The 18,102-nt window shown below is 40.8% G+C and overlaps 1 protein-coding gene across 7 annotated transcripts in view; it reads right to left on the bottom strand.

The window, feature by feature from the left end:
• Nucleotides 1–8,204: 8,204 nt before the first annotated feature.
• PPM1B (protein phosphatase, Mg2+/Mn2+ dependent 1B) overlaps nucleotides 8,205–18,102 on the bottom strand; it is a 42,462-nt gene continuing 32,564 nt past the window's right edge. For 4 of the 7 annotated variants that reach the window (XM_083733711.1, XM_083733709.1, XM_083733712.1 and 1 more), the window contains 2 exons: nucleotides 17,500–17,557; nucleotides 10,710–11,737 (listed from right to left, as the gene is read on the bottom strand). In XM_083733711.1, coding sequence (XP_083589837.1) covers nucleotides 11,447–11,737; nucleotides 17,500–17,557 — 349 coding nt within the window. In that variant the 3' untranslated portion in view covers nucleotides 10,710–11,446. Of the gene's footprint in view, nucleotides 10,069–10,709; nucleotides 11,738–17,499; nucleotides 17,558–18,102 lie in introns of those variants that run through there. The other 3 variants (XM_083733713.1, XM_083733715.1, XM_083733714.1) reach the window with 1 other exon arrangement.

Raw genomic sequence — 18,102 nt, 5'->3', positions numbered from 1 at the left:
TAGAGGGGTGGCTGAATCTTGCCCTGAGGGGAGGGGAGAAGCAGCAGTAACCTCTTTTCCATTATTTCATGAGAGTTGTTTAACAAACACAGGGAACTCTGGGAATTGCGGCTGTGAATAGAATAGGGATCTCCTAACAACATTCAAGGGACACGGGTGGCGGTGCTGTGGTCTAAACCACATAGGGCTTGCCGATCAGAAGGTCGGTGGTTTGAATCCCTGTGACGGGGTGAGCTCCTGTTGCTCGGTCCCAGCTCCTGCCCACCTAGCAGTTCAAAAGCACGTCAAAGTGCAAGTAGATAAATAGGTACCGCTCCGGTGGGAAGGTAAACGGTGTTTCCGTGCGCTGCTCTGGTTCACCAGAAGCGGCTTAGTCATGCTGGCCACATGACCCGGAAAAACTGTCTGCAGACAAACGCCGGCTCCCTCGGCCTATAGAGCGAGATGAGCACGCAACCCCAGAGTCGTCCGCAACTGGACCTAATGGTCAGGGGTATCTTTACCTTTAACAACGTTCTGCACTGTGGGGGGGGGGACTACAGCTCCCAGAATCCTTGGGGGGGGTCACAGCTGTTTAAAGCGGTATGGTGTGAATGCGGCCCAAATATTGTCACGGTTCAGTGGTAGAGAATATGCTTTCTAGGCAGGTGAGGGGGAAGATGCACCTGATAAGACTGTCCATCACAGTGGATCACATTCAGGTAGATAAGCAAAAACAGCCTGACCTAGAATAAGACAGCTTCCTGCTTAGTTTGGTGAGAAAGTTAAGTAAATCTCTCCCTGTGAAATGAACGGAATTCAAGATACTGAACTTTGGCTGGATTGTGATACCAAAAGAATACCCCTAAGGCAGTTGTATGTGCTTTGTAAATGATTAAACTTTTCATCCAAAATGGGCTGGTTAATCAGAACCACTAATCCCCCTTTTGCATCCGTAGTGGTGAGCACCTCTATCTTCTCCAACATCCCTGCCATTATTCTTTCCTCTGACACGGTTAAATTACATCAGAGACTTTCCACTCTGCCTCACAAACCTCCTGCTTTCAGAGATCGGCCTTTCAGCTGCATCTGCATCAGCATTAATTGAATCAACTGATAGCATAAGAATTCAGTTGATAGTTAGGGAAACATGCAGGTGAGAGACAGGCATTCCTTAGCCCCATGCCTGTCTACACAACACCAAAGGCTTACAGTCAAATATTTGGCAGGTTTCAGGGTTCCTCATCTCAGAATGGTCAAATCTTTTGAGTTCAGTTTCTCAATCTTTTTTCAGTCTTGTGTACAGTTCTCCACATCAGTTTGTAGCAATTGTGAACAAAGGGTACTGTAAGGTGCTGAGTGGTTTTTAATCCTCTCTTTACTGATTCTTCTATACAGCTTTATTTTTATTTATTCACTTCCTCTCTGCGTTTTGCTCTCTTAATGCTCTCCACTTCTTTCTAGTCCTTTCTGCCCATCCCCTCCTGTCACTTCCAATCTGTCCCATTCGCCTTCTACCATCCAGATCAGGGTTCTGCAACCTTTAAGACAAATAGCCACTTGGACCCATTTCCGAAGAAAAAAAAATGGGAGCCGCAAAACTCGTCATTATAAAAATAACTTTTTGTCACTCTTTTATTATTTATTTGTTTGACCCTTCAGAATTACTCCTCCTCATAGAAATAAATGTTAAATTAACAAGTTACCTTTTTCTGTGTGTGTGTTCTTCACTCCCCTTCAAAACAGTGACCAGCGTACATGCCCCCTTTCAATACAGTGACCAGCGTACATGCCCCTTACAATGTAGCGGGCAGGCAGGAAGGTGACGTTGGGATGGTGCGTGACTAGCGCACGCACCGCCCCCATGCAACGTCACAGCCAGTACAGCGCCCGCCACACTGGGGAGTGTCGGGGCACACAATGCGCCTCCTCCCCTCACTAGTATCCGCCCCGGACCCGCGGCAAAGGTGTAAAAGAGCCACATGCGGCTCCGGAGCCGCGGGTTGCAGACCCCTGATCCAGATCAACAGGTTCTCAAAACATCCAAAGCAGTTGGATGTTGGGACAGTTCAGGACAGGCAAAAGCGTGCGTCTCTTCTTGCAGCACATAGGTAACCTGCGGAACTCACTGCCACAGGAGGCAGTGATGGCCACCAACTTGGATGGATTTAAAAGAGGATTAGACAAATTCATGAACATTAAGGCAACCGGCAGCTACGCTATGCCATACCCTCCACAGGCAGAGACATTATGCCTCTGAACACCAGTTTTCTGGGGATCGCATATGGGCAGAGTTCAGCTGCACTCGTGTCCTGCTTGCAGGCTGTCCACAGGCATCTGGTCGGCTACCATGAGAACAAAGATACTGGATTAAATGAACCATTGACCTGATCCAGGAGGGTTCTTATGTTCTTCAAATTCAGGAGCAGCTCCTGCTCCTGCTGTTCTTCACAGACATGCCATGGACCACCTGAGTGAAGCTCCTGGACCACAATTTGGGAAATCCTGGCATAGAGAGCACACCGGTAGACAGGAACTTTATTGTCTTAGACAAGAACTGACCCAGGAAAAGCTTCTAACTAAGCCCAGTGCCTATTTAGCAGATGTTGCTTGTCTGTCAGGTCAAGGTGACGCAATTTGCTTCAGACGGCAGATCTGTCCCCTTCCCTGCCGTTGTGCTGTCGCCAGCGCCACAGGGGCGAAAGCAGCATTGGGTCACTTTGCCTACAAGGGCAAATCATCTCAGGATGGCCCTGCTCTCTAGTGATTAAACCATGTCTAGGTTTGTGTGTTTAAAGAAGCAGCGATTTAAATACAGTAAATATAGCAATGTTGTAAAGGTAAAGGGACCCCTGACCATTAGGTCCAGTTGTGGCCGACTCTGGGGTTGCGGTGCTCATCTCGCTTTACTGGCCGAGGGAGCCGGCGTACAGCTTCCAGGTCATGTGGCCAGCATGACGAAGCCGCTTCTGGTGAACCAGAGCAGCACACGGAAACACTGTTTACCTTCCCACTGGAGAGGTACCTATTTATCTACTTGCACTTTGATGTGCTTTCGAACTGCTAGGTTGGCAGGAGCAGGGAACGAGCAACGGGAGATCACCCCGTCGCGGGGATTCGAACCGCTGACCTTCTGATTGGCAAGTCCTAGGCTCTGTGGTTTAACCCACGATTGTCATTCGTTTATCTCTAAATCTCATGGGCATCCAAATAGCTCAAGCAAGTGATGCCTTGAGTGGTAACACTGTCACCTGTGTTTACAAGACAGCCTAGCACAGCCTCAGCAGATGCACTTGCGTTTTCAGGTATGCATTTGGTTATTATACCTTCTCAGGAAAGGGAAGTTGTCATTAGTTCCTGTTCTGCACCCCATGCTGGGTTGTCACAAAACATAGCTCAGTTGGTAGAACAGGAGACTCTCGATCTCAGGGCCATGGGTTCAAGCCCCACATTTGGCAAAATGTTCCTGCACTGCAGGGGGTTGGACTAGATGACCCTGGTGGTCCTGTCCAACTCTACAAATTCTGATTCTGTGAACTCTGTGTTCCATGTTTTCCTTGCAAAGTAATTGGGAGTCTACCTGCCTTCTTCAAGTTGGGTAGGGAGTCTCTATGCTGGCACTAATTATGGTAGCTCTTGGAGAGATTTGTACCAGTTATAGAAACTCTAATTTGGAGAGGTATCTCCAATTCTCCATACCCTGGCCAGGACACTTCTAAAAGTCAAATATTTGTTAATTTCTTTGATGAGATGGCGTTCCACAGGACGGGGACAACTACTAAGAAGGCACATCTGACATAATGTGGAAAATGTACTCTGCTGAGCACTCTGGTTCGTCCGAGGTTATCTGTGAGAAACTGTTTGAGACATCCAATCTGGAAACTACGTATTTGGGTACTGAGTGTTAGGTGGAAGTCCTCTCCTGGTGGTGGTTTTTCCCCCCAAGCTGAAACTTGATCCAGCTCTTAAATATCTATGCAGATGCACGCTTCCCTCAGCTGCATATTCCTGCATTGCAGGGGGTTGGACTAGATGATCCTCGGGGTCCCTTCTAACTCTACAATTTTTATTTGTGCACAGGTAGGCTCATGTGATTCCCTTATGCCACGATGCTTCATCTTTTCCAATTCCATCTTGTGAAGTCAAGGTGTTGGGGATTCCAGAGGGTGATGCCAAACCACACAATGTCAACATTATCACCTGTTCGCAGACCAGTGTCTCCAAACACCCCTCCTATTGTTTTCAGTAGTCCCGGTCTGGTAGCTGCTCCATGACCAAGGGGATTACCCAACTGATGACTTCCCATCCCGTATGCAGTGAACACAAATTGCCCCTTCCTTGTATCCAAGCACTGCAGGAAACCATCTGAGCTGTGCAAAACTGCTCTGGAGAACCAAATGGTCTGCAACGTTGTGTGGTCTTCCTCAGAAACAACTATGAATCTATTTTGAAATTAATGATTGTGAGTACAGACTTAAGATACAGGAGAACTTGCCTCTCTCCAGTAAGAGAACAGAGACAGGAAACTCCAGACTCTATTGAAATACCACATACTGTGGATTGGAGCAGAGGGTGCACATGCAGGGCTCACCCGCAAACATCCCTGGGTGCGTGGTCACCTCTTCAGAGCTCCTGAAGGTGGTGTCAAAGCTCCTTCTGTTCTGGTGAATTAGAAACCTCTCTGCAATCAAGAAGCCTGATGAAGCAAGGCTCCTTTCTGCCGGGTTTCTAAGCACATTCAACAGAGCACACATAGAAAGCCCTTTCAGACAGCAACCCATGCACCTGGGGGTGTTGGGAGGTGAGCTTGCAAAGGCACAAGCACACTCCAGTGCCACCTGCTGTCTATGGCACAATGACATTATCCAGAGTCTTCTTGCTCTCTATTCAGATTAATTCAGAAAAAAGAATAATTTATTTTCTAGTGTTTGGAAGGCAACTAGCAATTGCAGGACTGATCCCATGACAGAAAGGTAATTGGTTCAACAACGAGATGTTTTGTGAAAGGCTCTTAAGGAAATCTGAGCATAGAGCATCAACAGATCATAATGAAGTTGATTGTCAACTTCCAATGAACACTTCAAGATTTCCCTTGCCAAAGTCATGCCAATTTTCATCATTCTTCTGTGCAATGATTCTCTGCTTAAGTGAGACTATAGTTACATTACGGTCTGGAATTTTAAAGGAATGCCCCTAGATTTCTTTTTAACTAAAACACAATATTGATTCCTCAGTATGTTTGACTTGAATATGACCCTGCTGCAGCCACCCAACTTCAAAACTGCTTTATGTGATTGATCGATGACATTTGTTATTTGGTAGCTTTGGAGATAACATTTCACCATATAAGGAATATGACTGGATCATCATCCATAGCAGAACAAAATAAAGAATCTTGTTTAAGTGGACTGTGTCATGTTACTTTTCAGAGGAACTGTGAACCTTCAGTGAGTTTGACTGGCATCAGTGATTTTTATAGGCTACCATGCTGTTTGATGTAGTGCCATATTTGCCAAGGTGAAAACAATGTGAGAAACCCAAGTAGCCAGAAGGTCTGTTCCTTATTTCAGCAATGTGTACCTTGCATAAAACTCATCTTGTTGGGAAATACAAGGACCTTGGGTTACACTGTTGTGCTGAACAAATGATGGGCAACTATTTCTTTCTGTTGGAACTCATTTGATAAAATTCAAATCATTTAAAAATCAACACCATGAATAAAAACCAAATAGGAACAATTACAAGTAACGTTTATGCTTCTGAACAGACATGCACCAGTTCCACAAATTTACAGACACCCCAGGCATCAAAGAGAAACATTACAGCTTCATTAAATGGGGGAGGCTACAGGATTTGGTAAATGAATAGAATTTTAAATCAACTAAATAGATTATATGTTCTGGTGGTGCTTACAGACCATAAATAGCAGAAGATAGGCAAGCATTTGCAAAAAACACAAGAAGTAAAAACAGTGCTAGCACCAGAGGAGACCATGTTAATGAGGATGGAGGAGTTTTCTAATAGGCCAAAATGAAACACATGTTCAGACAAAGCAACAAGACACAACCTTTTTCTTAACTGGGCCATTTCTCATCCCTTTGTATAAATGCAACTTCCATACATTGTAGAGTGAGTTCAGATGAAATGTAAAGCTGTCCATGCTTTAACCTTCCTTTTTATATGTTAGATACATACCACCATTTCTTCTTAAGATTTCAAGATGAAAGTTATGACGGCTGTGTTGATTTAAAATAATAATAATAATAATCCAAAGCAAAAGCTAATCAAGAGATTTAGAGCAACTCTACCGATCCAGATTTTTTTTTCCTAATAGTACTCTCTTTTGACATCCTAAGCAAACGAAGCCACCTGAACAGAGATGGAGCAGCTCAAGTCAGCAAGTGCTTCACAGTGGAGGCTTCACTTCAACCAGCAGTGCAATGGCTGCCTAAGATCCAAGCCACTTGGCTAACTGTTCCATATGGCAATTCAAACCACAGACAGCAGTTCATTGCATGAATCTTAAAACATTTTCAACAAGCTAATACAAATGAAATGGAATAGTGTGCACTGGTGCTATTTAAAAAGAGAGAGAAGCCCACCTGGTTCAGTGTGAGCTGCTCACACAAACGCAAAGCACCATCCACAAAATTTGAATTGCAAGGTGTCATCACACAGTTGCAAGCTTGTGATAGTTACACCTTTGATTACAACAGAAACAAGTTCTAGCATTCCAAGGCTGTTTCCTCTTTGCAAGCGGTAGACCTTACTTCCGAGTAAGATGTGCTGGATTAGGCTGCATACCAAACAACTTTTCACTTTTATTCTTGATCAATGGAGCTCATTACGCTCCAAGTCTCTGCACCGTTACTGGCAATTTAAAACCAAACACAGCAAGCAGAGGTGATAGCAGGCAGGAAGAGAAAAGGATTGATTTGGACATAAACCAAGACTTAGCTTAAGATCATGTTTCAGCGGAACTGATGGCCTGCCAATGAAGCAAACATATCCATAGTGTGGTTGGCAGAAAGCTGCTCTCTGGATGCAAATTAGTTGTGCGGAAAAACCCAGCTTTACTCTTCAATATGGAACAATGACTAAGAAATATTCAGGTGTTTTGATGCAACCCCCTTTACATCATCTTATTGGAAAAAGAAAACAGAGTGGCGGAGCAACTAAGCTATAACTTAACTGGGGCTATGATATGGTGCTTCAAGGAAACAATTATCCATCATAAAATGCATTAGGATTTATCCTCATGTTTTAAATTGACAGCCCACCAAACAATTTGTACAGGTAAAACAATTTAGGCTGTAAAACGTGTTTCTTGACTTTTCCCCAAACTTGGCCTACAAGATTTTGACAATGAATTTTAGTTTATATTTGGCATGGTTATCGTGGTGAACAGACCAATCCTAACAACATCCTTTTAAGTCTATTAGATATAAATATCAACAATACACAAGTGAACATTTTCCAGGTTCAGAAGAATGTGATTATATTAAACCTTTAGTGTTTACTGTGGAGTGAACAAAAAGGCATATTCTCAGGTATGGACATATAAAAGCTATGAAAAAGAGTGAGGATCAACAGTCCGTGTAGCATCCTTCCGCTAAGGTTTAAGAACAGGCTGGCTTTAGCATCCATCAAAATAGCTTAGACCACACAAATAGGCACTTGCCTTCTGATGTTGATGTAAATGGATCCAGCTAAGTTAGCAGAACACCTGTCAATAGCATTTCCTATGCAAAGGATCACACACTGCACATAATGGCAATAATTCAGATTTCTTTTCCCTTCCTGTACCTTGGGAAATCATTCTTCCTAAAGTTACGACCGTCTGAAAGTAAAACTTACACTTTGCTTGAGTAACACCAAACATTTTGCATAATGTTCAGTAATATTTTTGCAAATAGCACAGGCTGTCTTCCACCAACATGTTATCAAGCACTATCACCTCAGCCTGTTTCACTTGCAGTTCAATTCATTTCTAACCTCCTGGACCAAATTTCAAGCAGTGATGATTCTCAAGAACTAGGTGCTTATACAGACTTGTGCATTATTGATACACAATTGTTCTTTGGAACCAAATATCACAGCAAAAGCCAGAGTTCTTATGCTCTTATAGGTCAACAGCATGCTGATCATACACAAAAAACCCAGTATTTACAATCACAGAAGCAAGTAATTGTATCGTCACTAATTCCTTTCCCACAAAACTGCGCTTCTCACTGTTTTAGCAATCCTTTATTGAAGATAACAAGTTGGTTATGTTCACTGTATTGTATGAAACATCACAATATCATACTGGGAAGGTACTATCAGTACAGGATTGGACCAGAGCAGACAGTCTGAACAGTAAACCATTTTGCATTCTTCATTCCCTAGCTTTTAAACAACCCAAAAAAAACCCCAGTAGGGACAAATACCTGTTAACATCATCATTTAGAACACTTTAACTTACAAGGCTAAAATCTAATGAATAAATAAAATATATTGTGGCAATAATCCTCTAGCCCCTCCCAACCGCCCCCCTCCCCCCCCCCAAATCAGATACACGAAGAACCAAATGATCGGGAAAACTGGCTATAGGCACCAGGTTACAAGAGTGTACATGGATCTACACTCGAGTGTGTGTATGAGGGGGAAGCTACAGAAAAATACCATGAATTTCACACAAAACCAGTTGATGACTGTCGTTAGCTTAAACTACACACAAGGGCAACTACATCCTCGTTGAAACACAGTTTTAAACAAATAGGAAAATGTTTACAAGGCATCCACAGCATGTAAATCATGTACAAATGGATACATTCAATGTTTCCCCTCCCCAATAGCTTTTATTTATTTATTTTTTAGATAAATACTTTACTCTTCTCCACTTTCAGCATTAACTGGACTCAATACATGCACAACTCAAAAAGAATTAAGAAAAAAAAATAAGGTTATTGCAAAAATAGAATTAAACTAAGAATCTTCAAGTACCTTACATGACGGCCACTCTGTACCATGCCCATTGCTTATAAAATGAAAGGTCACTGAACCCATGAAAATATCTCTAATATTTTCTTAGATTTAAAATAGATAATTTTAGCTGTATTTATAGTAATCTCAAAGTGATAATTTGAACTTTGTAAATAATGCAAACAATTAAAAATTATACCCATATTACTCGACCTCTTTTAACAGCTGATAAGAAATCAGGGGGGGGGGCTATAGAAAACCACATTTAGAACAAAATCACAATTTACATTATAATAAAGGCAAATATTCAGCATTAAAAAAAAAACCTGCAGCAATGAGTGAGATGTCAAAGCAAATTACAACTAACCATAAATTAAGTTGTTTGGTTTAAAAAGATTTATTCTAGCAAGAGTTTATGGATGTGTTATACACATGCGCAAAATTCTTATTGGTTTTAGATGCCTAAAATCTTCTTATATTATTGCCAAATACACTTTATCTTAAGCAAGCAGTAGGCAACATATCACAATTTGGACACTGTAGGGAAAAACCTAACAGTCTGGTAATACAGGTAAAACTGGAAAATTTAAAATAAAAAAAAATACACATCCTATAGCATATTGCCCAACTGAAATGACTTTCCAAGCCCAGAGCTGCAAAAGCCTTCCATCTTGGTAAGGTGAAGTAAGTAAGTGTCTCATTACAATTATTTGCACTCAATTGTGCATTTATTGTAAGTTTTGTTAAAACATAGTGTGTCTTCAGAGTACAACTACAATCCCATGGTACTTTATGTACATTTAGTGATGTGCTCCCAGCATTATTCCTTCCTTGGTTTTTAGGGCTCAGGCTCCATAAAGATGTAACCAATGCGCCCAAGGCTGGTAAAAATACTGTAGTACAGGCAATGCTAAGAGTGGCAATATCAGAAAACACAAATATGAACAAATGATGGAAAATCCTAATAATTTCTTTCTGCCCATTTCACAAAATGTTGGAAATCCACCAGAATTTTTCCTTTGTATTGAAGAAAACTGATTAAAAGTTTTTCCCCCATTTTTCAGATTCAAAAGCATTTTTAGCAGATCTGTAAGGCTACCACGGATCTTCTAGATCGCCAGCACCCTACAGGAAAAGAAGAAGGAAACTGTTAGTGTTCTACTGGCCTAAAAATCCGCATTGTCCTGAATTGCAACAAGGAATAAACATAAAAGCAGGAGTTGGGACTTCTGGTTCCACAGTCTTACCAGACCATCATGCCCTCAGGTGGTTCAATCACTCTCCCTCCTCTGCTAACCCAGGAACATAATGGCAATAAAAGAATAAACTGCCAGGAATACGAACCATTTGAAACTGTGACCAAGCAAATTAGCCTAGGCATCTGCTAGACAGTCAGTATAATTTTTGGAAGTATGATAGCAACACCTCAAAGCAAGCCTTTCCAAAAAGGTGAGCGAGCACAGCAATGGTCCTAACCCAAAGAACCCATAACCCAATACAAATTTTTGTACGTGTTAACACTATCATTTTTACATTCCAATGTGTCAACAAGTCAGTTATCCAATGGCAGAAAACTTAATAAAAGTAGCAAATATTATTGGCCCAGGAGTATCACTTCTGAAATAAAATTTGTTCAGCGAGTTAAAACTTAATACGAATAAAGATCACTCTCATATGTTAACATATTAGATATTACACATTCTGCTCTGTTTGATGGCAACTTGAACTACCCCAAACTGCTTAAATAAAGTCAATATGCATTCAGATTATTCCACACATATTTTATTTGGTCGTAGACAATAATAACTCATGTACTAAACACTAATGGTCAATACATTTTATCCATTGGATACATAGGTGCTATAAGTGCATCCTGAATACAATTTCAGAAAATCAGGTACAGATGATATAGTCCAAATTACAGCCTGACATAACACTGTATATTTTAATATAATGACTAACTTAACATGCCTTAAAACTTAAAGGGCTAATATGCCTTTGACATGACAAGAACTATTCACAATACAAACATGCAATATCTACATCACTGTAATAAGTAAAAGAAAGTGAGTTATAATCAACACACTGTAAATGCTGGATTAAGGTGACAATTTTAGGCTCTACCAATTTAATGAAAACCACAGAAGTTATAGCTTTCACTTGAATGCATTTACAATATGACATTCTTCTTAGACTATCAAATTCCAGCCCAATGCCATGAGACTAAAATCCACAGAAACCTCTTGACCAATGTACAAGAATTTTGCTGCTCTGCTTCCTGCCATGCATGCAGAGGACAAGCAGTAACAATGCCTACGCAAGCAGCAGTTCTCGGGAAGAACTCTCCAACACACAAAACACACAGAGAGAAGAATACCTTTTATGCATTTAGCATGTACAAATAAATTTAAGAGGAAAGCTAACTGTCTAAGATGTAACAAATAGCAAGAGACCAAGACATTATAATCACTAAACCATCAACTGTGTGAAAAAAATTAAGGTATTACAACTTTTTAGCACCCTGTTCATCGCCCATCTCAGAATCTTCTTGAGCACTCTGCTCACTTTCTGCTTTGGTGTCTGTCTCTTGGTCACTGGATCCATCAGAGGAATCTGAAGTAGAGGCTGTAGCCGATTCATCAAAGCCTTCTTCTCCCTGCATTCTAGCTAGCCTGTAACTAATCAGCACGTCCTCCAGAAGGTGGCGGTAGTTCCCCCTATGAGTAATTCTCACTTGTCTGAGAGCTTCCACCAACTTTCCCTGTGTTCCACCTTCTGCGGCTTCGCCAGGGTCCTTATTTAAGATTCAAGACCCCAGAATCAGTGGTTAAACTAGGATATTTCTAAATTTATTAATACATTAGACAAGCTATGAAGAATCTCTAGAGTTCTATGGTCTAGAAGTAAACTTTCAGCTAGTCTTAATGAGCCTTGGGGAAGATAAGTGTCCTAAATGCTTATGGTTAAAGGAAGTTTATTAATTGTGAAAAAGCAATGTGGAACCAGACCTTCCTATTCTACCATTTCATGGGCATTTTGTTCACTCAAGACAGTTGCAGATGGCTGGATAGCATATATAAATTTCGACCTTTAAATATAAATTATATACCACTGGTGCTTTGAAACACAGCAAAAACAAAATAAAAAATTGTGAACAGCTTAAGTAAAATGAGTTCCTACTTATCTTGTTTAGGAAAGAGATACTTTAGGTGTAATTGAGTAAGTCACATGAAGTTGCCAATGGAAAACTTATTGCCAATTGGGTGCACTCATGGGAAGACTGTAACAAGTACAAGCTAACTCTCCACAAAAGTACAAATCTATCGAGATATGCAGATGGCATTGTGAAAAGAACTTTGTTTTAATTTACAAATTCTTCAAAATATATCCCCAGAGTTCAAGAACCTAAAGGCACTTTAATTTTAAGTCTGCTGAATGTTATGACTTTAAGATTTAGTATTCTTAGAACACTAAAACTAGATTCAAGGCAGGCAAAAAGTGGTGCTTTACACAGATTTTTCAATTCACTGCCACTGGATTTGTTGGCAACCTTAAACTTAGGTCCTTTTAAGAGGGAGTTGAGAACCATCGGTGGCTACTAATCGTGATGGCTATATGATGCCACCAGTATCCGGGGAAGCCTGTATTTTAAATATTAGTTGCTAGGCAACAACTGCAAGAAAGGGCTACTGCCATCCTTTGGCCTGGATCCAGCATGGCTCTTAATGCTCATTCTGTTTGATTACCTGTGCCTAGTAATATAAAGGATCTTTGATGAGACATACAGCTCTGGGATTGTCAACATAGCACCCGTGGGCACAGATGTGCTCACCAAGACCCTCACTGGCACCCCCACACTGATTACAGTGCTTATAGGACTTAAAGGCTGCTTTCTATTGCAGACAACAGAATACTTCTTTCAAGCAAAGCTTTTGCATGGGGGACCTTTGGAGGGTGGCACAGCTAGGGAAGGAAGGCTTAACTCTCCTCTCCCTAGCTGGGACACCCCTTCACAAACACAATTAAGCTTTAAACAAGTCTCCTACTGGAACAAATGAAATGTTTTTTTCCAAGCCTAACTGCAATGGGGGAGGAGTAACTGGGAGGCAGACAGCTAACCCTTCTCTCCACAGTTGTGACCTCAAAAATTCCCCCAAGGGGGGAATCCTTCTACTTAAAGCCTGATTGCTAGGAGGGGGGAAGTGGGGAGGGGGTTGCGATGAGTGTGTGCTGCCCACAATAGTTTCTATAGTTTACAAATGTGCCCACGGGCTCAAGAAGGTTGGAGGTCCCTGTTATAGCCGAAAGTAGCAAAATATGCCTCTCAAAGGAGGCAAAGTGTCCTTCCCCAGTCACGTATGTCATAAGGGCTTAGTAGTAAACCCTCTGGCTTTATCAACAAGGATTCATGCCCAATTCAAAATCACTGGTATTGCAAATTGGCCCATTCCAAAGAAATGGTACCTAATTCAGAGGCTTTTTCTTAGGCCTTTTCATTGGCTGATCCTCATACTTAGCTAAGGTATCCTCATACCTTAGCTAAACCAAACACACTATACAAACTGATTAAGAACAAATGAGAGGCAATAGCAGCAGTGCTGTGTGTTTAAGCACAGGACTACCATTATTGTGCAGACACAGTGGCAACCAATTCTGAGAACAAAAAAGGGATGTGTGACACTATCAAGTACAGAACCTTCCTCTACCAACAGCTAACCTCCCAGATGTCCATCTACAGAAGCTCTTTTCTGCCAGCCAAGCACTTTTACCATCAGAGCTTCGCCCATTTATCCCTCTTGCTGTGCCCCATCTCCCATTTGCACCTCAAACTCACATTCTCATCATGACCACAAGCAACTCAAAAGGTGTAGGATCATCACAGGAAGGCTACTGCATCTTGGAATACAAGAAGCTGAATATACTGTTCTGTTTCAGGAAACTTCAGTGTACTACCTTCATTCCTTTTGATGAGGTTTCTGCTGGTTGTGCCCAGAACAAGCCAAAATTAAAGTGGAGGGACCTTCAATGAGTCGTAAAGCACATGCTCAGCATGCAACAGTCCCATTTCCAGGGAGGGCTCGGAAAGACCAGTCTGAACATTCTAACAACTAGTCCTTTGATGGTTCTTTCAGAAACTGTAGCTACCCAATTAGGTAAAGGTGAAGGGACCCCTGACTATTAGGTCCAGTCGTGGCCTGCATACAGCTTCCGGGTCATGTGGCCAGCATGAATAAGCCGCTTCTGGCAAACCAGAGCAGTGCACGGAAACACCATTTACCTTCCCACCAGAGGGGTACCTATTTATCTACTTGCACTGGCGTGCTTTCGAACTGCTAGTTTGGCAGGAGCTGGGACAGAGCAACAGGAGCTCACCCCGTCGCAGAGATTCGAACTGCCGACCTTCTGATCGGCAAGTCCTAGGCTCTGTGGTTTAACCCACAGCGCCACCCTTGTCCCTTGCTACCCAATTAGGAAAATATAAAATGTCAGCCATTGATACCACCTCCTCACATGAATCATGAGTCCCAAATACCTTGAGACTGAGGCTTGTAGCCAACTAAGTTTTACTCAGACACCCTTTAATTCCAATGACTCTACCAAGTTCATCACGTTCCATTAATTGCAATGGGCCTACTCTGAGTTTGACTAACACTAGATCCAACCCTAAGCTGCTCCGGACTTTGATGACATGAAGAACTATTATGCATTAATTTTGCATCCAAAGTGCTCCCAGTTTTCTAATGGTAAACTCTAACACAAAACTAAATTCAGCGAGTTACCCAATATTCATATGAAATTAGGAGAAAAAATTAGAACACAAAAAAGCAAACCTATGAAAAATATGTTTTCAGGAAGGAAAACAGATTTTCTCAGATCTGGATATACACCAGATATGTCAAATGTATTGTAAGCAGTTTGAGAACTGGCCTTGACAGATTTCTTTCCTTTTTTTTACAGTGAAGTAGTATTCACAGAGTGCACATACAGTATATTAATGTGAATGGATACTATTTCTCATTCTGCAGTCAGACTATAATCTTGTCATGTTTTCTATATTATGGATATAAATGGCAGGTATTTCTGAGTGTTGTGGGCCAATTCAGCCACATAAATAAACTTTCAGTAATGAAGTAAGTGGGGCATCTGTTAACATTGCATTAATTGCAACATAAGGAAGCCTCCACCCATTATGCCACAGAATTAAGCAAATAAAATACATACTAGGCCTGTAAAAACCACAGAGCAGGTGAGATTTTTAAGCCTGCATCAGAAATTGGAAACCTTGGATTTTAAATCTACTGCTTCTTGTATTTTTATTGTTGCTACGATAATTGCTTTTGTTTCTGATGTTTTTGATCTGTTTTATATTTGTTTTATGGTTCTCTTTTGTAGGCTATCTTGAAAATACGAATTAATAAAATTATGTGGGGTTTTTTTAAAAAAATGGAAAGCTTGCACTCTTTCCCAGTTTCTATCTCACTTGTTCCACATTCACCATGGCCCTATTCCGAGCCACCAAATCTGACAATTCAGCATAACACTGAAAAGCTCAATTAAGGTTCCCAAAATCAGAGTCAGAAGCAGCTGGATGGGCCCATAACTCTGTGCAGAACAGTCTACATTAGTGGGAGAAACTACTGTTCTTGCTTCATAACTCTGAAAAAGCACATTCTTTGACTGCAAAAGGAACTACAGGTAAGTTCAATTAGCACCATCTCCAGATTCTGCTGAGACTTTCCCACAACTGCAACCCTGGTAGACAGTGGTGAGCTAGATGGAACAATGGTGTGACTCAGTATAAATTAGTTTCATTTGCTTTGGGAAACACAGAAAACACACCTTCTATGCTATTATGAGAGTACAAAAAATAGAAGTTCTGCTCTACTCTATCCCTGAAGGGGAAATGCCAATGAATACATTATTAGTGCACAAGAATGTATTCATGTAGATCAATGTGATAGCACACTTTTTAATATCTGAAGAAAAGAAAAATGGGAAAACCTCACCAACAGCACTTCAAGACCAAGGCTGAGAACAGAAAATCTAATTCAGTTGAAATTTATGGGACTTTCTTCCAAGTGAATTTATTAAAAAAAAATACGTTAAAAATGCTTATTTCAACAAACTAGAGATTGTGTACTTTTAGCACATTTTAATTAAGCTGTTCACGTTAGCACACATTTCTACAAGCCAATTTTTGAGAAACACACCTTTTGCTACGCATCATCTAGGTTATTCTGTATTCTTCTCTGCAGTTATAACAGGCATTTACAATTCACATTTCCATATGAAAGTTTTGCTAACTAAGCACAACACCTATGCCAAAACTAAAACAGAACACAGCATACCAAATTCACTCTTTGGGGCCTAGATTACTTTGTTGGGAGCTCTGAATACTCATGGCTCAAAGCTTAAGCTATTTTACATTACATAGTAAAGTTAGCTTACTGAAATAGCACAGCGTTATTAAATGTAGGTGGAGTCAGGAAATAAGAAACTTGTGATTCCTTGCAAGCCTATACACCTTGCCAAGGATGTCTCTGACAGGGAAATCTAGATATGCTAAGAAAGCCTGGGAAAGTATTTTGAAACCTGTATACTAGTAGTGAAATTAAGATTCCTAGTTTGCCAATTCTAAGTAGAAAACAAAAGAGTCCAATTGGCTTTCATAGAAAACAGTTGGATCAATGGGAGAAAACTAATTAAGTATTCAAACCATAGCATCAGGTCTTACCTAAATTATCTCACTGTACTATTCCCACAGAAACCAGTGTTTCATATCACTTAATCATAAATAGCCCCTCTCTTACTGTGTGCATAGAAGGCAGAGAGCCTTTATTGTGGTGGCACCTCAATTTTGGAACACCTTCTGCCAAGGAGGTTTGATTGGTGCTGACACTACAATCTCAGTACCAGGGTGATATATAATAATAATTTTATTTATACCCTGCCAATCTGGCTGTGTTTCCCCAGCCACATATTTGTTTATACATTTTAAATTTATTTTATGGCCTCTACTTAATAGTTACTATTTGTGTGTTTTTTAATTGCTTAAACAAATGAATTGTTATTATTATTATTTATATTATTATACACTATCTTGGAATCTACTAGTTGAAGGGTGGTTTAGGAAATTAAAATAAATAAATGTATCCACTTGATCACCCTATTGCCTTTCTACTAGGCAAGATGGCACAACAAATTAAATTGTACCTAACAGGAAAACCAGTTGCATATTTGATAAAGGCCTAACAAATGAAGAAGTCTCAACATTAGGTGTCACACATTTATGCCTGTCTCTCACCTATTTACTGTAAGCATATAGTCTTAAAGAAATGCTTATATTGGTGACCCTGCATTCTGGTATAGAGCAATAGCAGCAATTTGCTTCTTCAGAACAAGACATCCCAGGAGGATCCATTAACCCTTTAAATTCAATGTATTTTTTGGTGGCATGGAACAATGCACTTGCAAACACACAGTTATAACATCCCCCACTGCAATATTATAATTTACTTGCATCAATAAATGCTAGCAATCAAATGCAGAACTTACCCCATCATTCTCTCTGTGTGGGTTCAGCCTGTTATAAACAGCTTCAATAATATTTCGCCTAGACAAAGGTAAAATTCTAAGTTATGTTTTGAGCAGGTTTTCACATACAAAAGTAAACAAGCTGCTCTATTAGTCAAGATGGCTAAACAGTGGGAATCTATTGCTCTGCTTATAGGCTTCCCAATTGGCGGCCAGAAATTCTGCCAATGGCACTGTTTCATGAGCTGTTGTGTAAATGTGCAAAACACTGGCTACATGGAAGACATTCAACAACTTGCCATCCCCACCTGCCATTCTGAAAGACAGCTCCAAAGCACTTTTGCCGAAGTGGCTCTTAGGTTTACAGTGTGGTCTTGGGCACACTCTTCCCCCTCAAGCCTACCTACCACACAGAGCATTAAGCTAAAATGCATCTCTGCCATGTCTTGAAGAAAGGGCGGGATAAAAATACAACTGAAACTGTTGGCTTCTGCAAGTAGTTAAAAAAAGATGCAGCAATAACTATATGCCCATGCCATACATTTAAATCAGTCACAAAGGAAGATTAAAATACATGCATGTGTCAACAAGCCCAGCCCAGCTTTCCTCCATTCAGATGTGTGG

The sequence above is a fragment of the Podarcis gaigeae genome (assembly GCF_964106915.1).
Source record: "Podarcis gaigeae genome assembly, chromosome: 3".
NCBI lineage: Eukaryota > Metazoa > Chordata > Lepidosauria > Squamata > Lacertidae > Podarcis > Podarcis gaigeae.
The sequence above is the reverse complement of the archived record's forward strand: the minus strand, read 5'-3'. Positions and strand labels throughout refer to the sequence as shown.